General features: G+C 46.6%; 1 protein-coding gene across 1 annotated transcript in view; it reads left to right on the top strand.

Moving 5' to 3' along the window:
* The first annotated feature begins 3,741 nt into the window (after positions 1-3,741).
* Positions 3,742-6,000, top strand: part of GPR176 (G protein-coupled receptor 176) — a 39,573-nt gene continuing 37,314 nt past the window's right edge. Inside the window, exon 1 of the mRNA XM_065636414.1 lies at positions 3,742-4,027. Within this exon, the coding sequence (XP_065492486.1) occupies positions 3,799-4,027 (229 nt within the window). The 5' untranslated portion in view covers positions 3,742-3,798. The remainder of the gene's footprint in view (positions 4,028-6,000) is intronic.

Genomic DNA, 6,000 nt, shown 5'->3' with positions numbered 1-6,000 from the left:
ATTTCATGAAAAATCCTCTGATGCGTCTCTTTTACTTACAAGATTTACAATCAATGGAGTTTTGGTGATGTTCAGTTTACTCTCTGACCTTCAAGTACAGGTTTCCTGCTATAAATAGGCCACTTAAGGAGGGACTTACTCCAGTGAATAGTTTCTACAGCCCTCGGTTTGTCCTTCTGAAATTGAAAACTTGTTGCATGCATACTTTCATTTACCGTTCCATAATTCATATGGTCCCAGCTGGGATTATAATTTATTTAATAACTGGTACTTTCATAATGCCATTAAGTATCTAACCAAAACCAAATCTTAAACGGTGTCACTGTTCTGGTGCTGTTGTCAGTCTGGGAAAGCCTGGAATGTACCTTTAGTGGCAGCTTTTGGCGTGTGTGTGTGGTTTTTTGTGTGTGTGTGTGTTTTATTTTTTGTGGGAAATGCGTGGCCAAAGCTATGTTTATCTGACAACAACAGAGATCTCTTTTTGCAGTCAAATGTGACCTGGGGCACTGTAATTGCCCACTAGTTTCTTGCATCTTCTGAGAAGTAACTGCTGTATTTGAAACGCTGGTGCAGCTGGGTGTGCTCATCTCTCAATTTGTATAAATAGTCTCTCTGTGTTAAAGACTAGAAATAAAAGTTTCCAGGCCACAGAATGATCTTCTCTCCCACAAAAAGGCATAGCAAGAATGGCCAATGTGAAGATATGATGCAACAAGTAATTAAGAAACTTCAGTAAAATTTTCTTTAACAGAAATTATGGATTTACACTTTCCAAGCACTTTGAGTGGGGCTCACAGCCGAGTACACAGGAAACTTCTCCCATGCTACACTGTGTAATGACAGGTAGGTCAGGTAACATTATGCATTGTTAAAGCTCCCTGACTGTTCCTGTTCTTCGTGACTTGGCAAAATTTGAACCAGTTGGGATGAAATGTTCTAGACCAGATGTCTACCTCAGGCTATTTCACTTTTTGCTCTTAATTTCTTCTACAATAATTCATTGTTTCCAAGTGCGTGCACATATGCAGGCACATCGCAAGAAGAGCCAGAGGCCACGAATGCATTGCAAAGAGCAAGTTTTATTTTAGTTACCTCTCTACCGGGGGATCTCCGAAGTCGCACCTGAGCTCCCAGGCAGAGCTGACACAAGCGGGGACGCAGGCGCTGCAGCAGTTCAGCCCTGTTAAGAAGATCACTGGGCCTGCTGAGCTCGCCTGTATTTCAAGACTTCAAGCAGGCACAGCCTCCCGCTCCTTCTCACAACAAAGCAGGAATCTCAGACATAGTGATAAAGTGCCTAGAGTTTCTCATAGGCCTATGTTACCTAACACAGAGGTTCTACTCATGAAGCACACAAGGTCAGTGAAACAATTAGTGTGATGTGTGTGCATGTCACTTGAGCGTATTTACATTTAACCAACCTCCTTGCCAATCTTCCGCTACATTCCCATACACCAAGAAGAAAGCCAGAGAAAAATAACATCATAACATACAAACATTCTGAAAATTTATTTTTAAAAGTCTCATACCCCAGGAGAAGTGTGAAAATTTTGTGGGTGCGGCGGAAGAGACAACCTTTTCCAGTGCTGTGGCTTTGCTAGCTAGCGTTGTGAAAATCTGTATAAAGTAAATCCAATTATATTATTGGGGGGGGGTAATATTTATATGTTCTGCACAGATTTACTGGAGTACAATGAACATCACCGAAGAGTCTACCTACCCTGAACATGTGCCAGACTGTATCTGGACAGAAGCTTCCCTTCCAAAAGTTAAAACTCTCATATTCCACAACATTGAAGTTTAATTCTAGCCATTCAAATTGAATGATGTGAGAGTGTGCTTTCACTTCACACTGTGTATGCTGAGGGGAGTTGAGACTGTATGTAAAGTGCAGGAGAGAGGGGAAGGGTCCCAGAGAAAGGACCTGAATAAAGGCGCCGCTGCGTGAAAAGCACCTTGCAGGCAGCTGGGGAGTGAAGGGGAGGAGGTCAGAGCATAGTCACCGAGACTGACCAAAACGGCCACAGGAATGTTGGGGGACCAAAAAGGAGGAAGAAGCCAATTCGGGAGTTCCAGGAAACAAAGATGATGGGAAAGCATGGTGCAAACTGCTGAATATTGCCTGAGGAAGGTGAGAAAAAAAAATGGGACTGGCTGGACAAGGTGAAGGGGTTGGGAGTAGGGGTGAGAAGAAAGGGTAGGAGGGTGAGTTAGCCTGGGGACAGGCTGGGAGTGGGGAAGAGACACAGATTACTAGGAAACAGGCTGGAGCAATGGGCTGGGAGACTCAGACTCCCAGGGGAGCGAGAGGAGGCTGCGGAGGGCTGGGCTCAAACACATGGAGGCCCGGCCAACAGCCTCCAGTGCCTGGGATGGGGCCCGTCCTTCCCTGCGGTCAGCAATGCCTTTGAGCCCGCGGCAGAGCTCTCAGCTTCCTCCTTTGTCATCTGAGTTCACAGGAGATTGGGTGAGCTGACAGAAGTAACAGGTTTTGCAGTGTGGGGGCCCTGAGCAAGCCTTGGGGCCACACTCATGGGTACCTGCTTGATTTTTAACTAGCCATCCTCCTAAAATCTTCAAGTTAAAGACAATTGTGCACCTGCTATATGGATACACACTTTTTGCACCATTAAACCCCAAACTTATGTTTACAGAGGAGCTTTTGTGGCAAATTATGTGTTTAAAAGAAAACTATTTTAGAAAATATGTGTAAGTTCGCACTGTCGTTCGAAACTGCGCCCGCCTGCAGCAGCAGCGCCTCCCTGGCGCTCCCCACCAAAATGGCGGGCGCGCCCGCCCCGCCGAGAGCCGGGTCACGTGACGGCGGCGCTCCCCGCCCGGCAGCGCGGCGGAGGCGGGAGCTGTGCGGCCCGGCCCACCCCGCCGCGCCAGCGCCTCCCGCGGGCGGCGGGGCTTGGCGGCTGCCCGCGGCGTGGGGCGGCGGGGCAGGGGCAGCGCGGCGGCGCAGCTCGGCGCCCGGGATGTTGGCGCGCGTAGGAGCAGGGGTGTCACCGCCAGCCGCGCTGGGTGCGGGGCGCGTTCGGAGCGGGTCACGCAGGATCAGACGGAGGCTTTTTGGTTCATTGGAGGCGCGAGTGCCCCCCGCCCGGGGATTCAAAACCAAATCAATTTTCCCCGAGAAGTAGCTGGAGTGCAGCGGAAGCCACTGGGCGGTGTGTGAGGGTGTTCCCGGCGCCCAGCGTGGCGCAGAGCGAGCAGGCACGGAGCCGCGGCTCCGCACGGGAGCAGCGGGCAGCGGAGACCAGAGCGCTGCGGCCGTGCCGCGGGAAACAGGGCGCTTCCCTCCCCGGGGCTCTGAGGAGACCTAACGCCAAGGCTGACGATGGAGTGCAGGGACGGAGCTTGCGGTCCGTCAACTTTTCCAAGCCGGTGTTAACGTATAGTGAGTCTGTGTGCGAGCGAGCGTGTACGCGGCGGGCGCACGGTGAGCTGGCAGGGTTCGGAGGCTGAGCCGTGCTCACGTTTGTTGCGGTGAAACATGCTGAGGAAATGCTGTGTTATTGTGAAGCAAGAACCGTGGGACAGCTGAACTCCAGGAGGAGCCCGCTTTATTTTCTCCTTTTCTTTGCTGGCTATCATGGTTTACGAGGTAGAAACGTGAAAGCCAAGCCTGCCTTCAGGGGCACAGAAATGTGGTGAAGATGCCTCCAGGTGTCAGAGGTGGGGCTTTGTCCTCAGAAGCGCTTCTTTTGCCTGTGGGCTTCGTTCAGTCATCGAAGGCAGGGGCTCCGTAGCCTGTGGTCGTTAGGTGGCCGCAAGGAAGGTGGGAACTTCGCCATGGGGTACGACAAAAACTGGACCTCGAGGAATGAAAGCGAGCACGCCCCGTACCAGGCTGTCACCAGAGCTCTGGAGATGAGGAACACCTCGGCTGGGCACATGGCGTGGCCCGGTGGGAACGGCAGCCAGGCCGGGGTCACCGAGAGCGAGGAGCACGGCCAAGAGCAGACCTACCGGCATTTCACCACCACCGTGCAAATCGTCATCTTCGTGGGGTCTTTGCTGGGTGAGTTCATGTCGCTGGAGTTTTTTGTTGATGCCCTTATGGTCAGCGACTGCAGACCAAAAGGTGACTAGCATCATTTGCTGCCTTAGTGACTCTTCTTTTTTGCATTTTAGGTCCTCAGGTGTATGATTTCATGTTCCTTGTGGATTTCTGATGTGTAAAAGCTATTAGTATAATAGGTTAGCTATTCATCACAGATGAGAACTGGTACACTATATGTATGTGTTACATAGTAAACTTTTCTATCAGAATTTAAATGGGCAAACATTTAACAGATTGATTCGACCCTTATTTTCAAGTATAATGGGATCCATTCTCTTTACCATAGAAGACGGTGTGGAGTGTTTTAAACAAGTTTTACTGAATTTCTGTTTCACACTGCAGTAATTCTACATTTTGTCCTGCAGATTTCAGATGAATCCTTTAGAAGTACTTTATGTATAACCATGTGCAATCTTGCCTACTTGTTCTACATAAATTAGGAATCACACACTTCAGATATGTGGTAGTAAACACATAATATACAGCTGTTTAACTTTACAAATGTGTGTACTTTTGCTTTCTAGGTGCTTATAGTACATTGTTTTATTAGGAATACATGTGAACTTCTCATCCCTCTGAAAAAAACCCAAGCAAAATAAGCCTGATTGTCAGTCACATTAGCATTATTTGAGAGATCGGTAAGCTGGATTTCAGTAAAATCCCACTACTATCTAAGTCATTCAAAGCTAGTTGCTGGAGATGATGATGATGATGAGGCTTTTCACACAAGGCTTGACTGAGAAAGTCTCCAGCTTTTTGAGGTGAGTTCAGTAGGACTTTGCTGGTGGTCATTGGTTCTTATTACCAAGGATTTGTTTTTGTTTTTCCCGATCTTGAGTAGTGCTAAAATCATGGTAATGAATTCTGATATCGATTTCTTCTTGGTAATATTTAATATCATTTAAATAATTTCTAAGAAGATGGTAAGCAGAGTCTTGGAACAGTGTTGAGCTCTGGGCTCAGTCAGCGATACACTTACTGGTAATTACTGTAAATCGCTGAGTCTTTTGGCCTAATTACTCCTTTGTCCAGTGGGGATAATCCTTATGGTTGTTGCTTTTTTTTTTTTTTCTACTTAGGGCATACTTAGTGTGGGGAAAGGGCTCTCTTTTTCTGTATGTCGGATAGTGCCTGGCACAAAATGATAGCCAGCAAATAGTGTCCTAAATATAACAAATTTGTATGAGAAAAGTCAGGATTATAGTTCTTTATTTTTTGGGTTTTAAGCCTTAGGAGCCTACCTTTGGTCTGTATGTCCAGAGTTAACTTTCATGAGCACAGATCCTCAAATTTTATTGGAAGAAGAAAACCAACACTGTCATGTAATCATGCCTTCAGCAGTTAGGAGTTTTTAAAAACCAACTAGCCGAACAAAAAATACAGTAGCCTTGCAAAATTTATAGTTATGGTAAAACATGGTTTGGCGCTCCTGCATTTTGCTTTCGAGGGGTGGACTCTGTGAAAAGATTTGGACCTGTTATAAGGGCTTTATCTACAGATTGGATGCCTGGGAGGTTGATGAATCTTCCGGATCAGTAACTTCTCTAAGCCTATCAAAGAGCAAAACAGGAGAGGAAATGATGTGGTGTGGTTTTGTTTTGTTTGTTTCTTTATTTGTTTGGTGTTTGTTTTTTTTAATATGAAAATGTAGTAGTCCAATGACAAACGTTATCAGTGGGCTGGAGGAATTTACAGTGATATAAACTGATTTTAGCTATATTTTTGAAACTGCCTTCTTTTTCAGTCTCCCTGCTGCCCAAAACACTATTTTAAGAACATTTATGACATGCTATCTTAAGAGCTGAAAACTTGAGAGTCTTTAAAAACGTCTTCCCATATCATGCCTATGAATGTACTACTATTGCCTCTTTAATGAATGGAAACAAAGTCACAAAGAAGCTGAAGCTTTGATTTCCAGAAGGTCTCACGGT

The sequence above is a fragment of the Caloenas nicobarica genome, chromosome 5, assembly GCF_036013445.1.
Source record: "Caloenas nicobarica isolate bCalNic1 chromosome 5, bCalNic1.hap1, whole genome shotgun sequence".
In the NCBI taxonomy this organism is placed as follows: domain Eukaryota; kingdom Metazoa; phylum Chordata; class Aves; order Columbiformes; family Columbidae; genus Caloenas; species Caloenas nicobarica.
The sequence above is the reverse complement of the archived record's forward strand: the minus strand, read 5'-3'. Positions and strand labels throughout refer to the sequence as shown.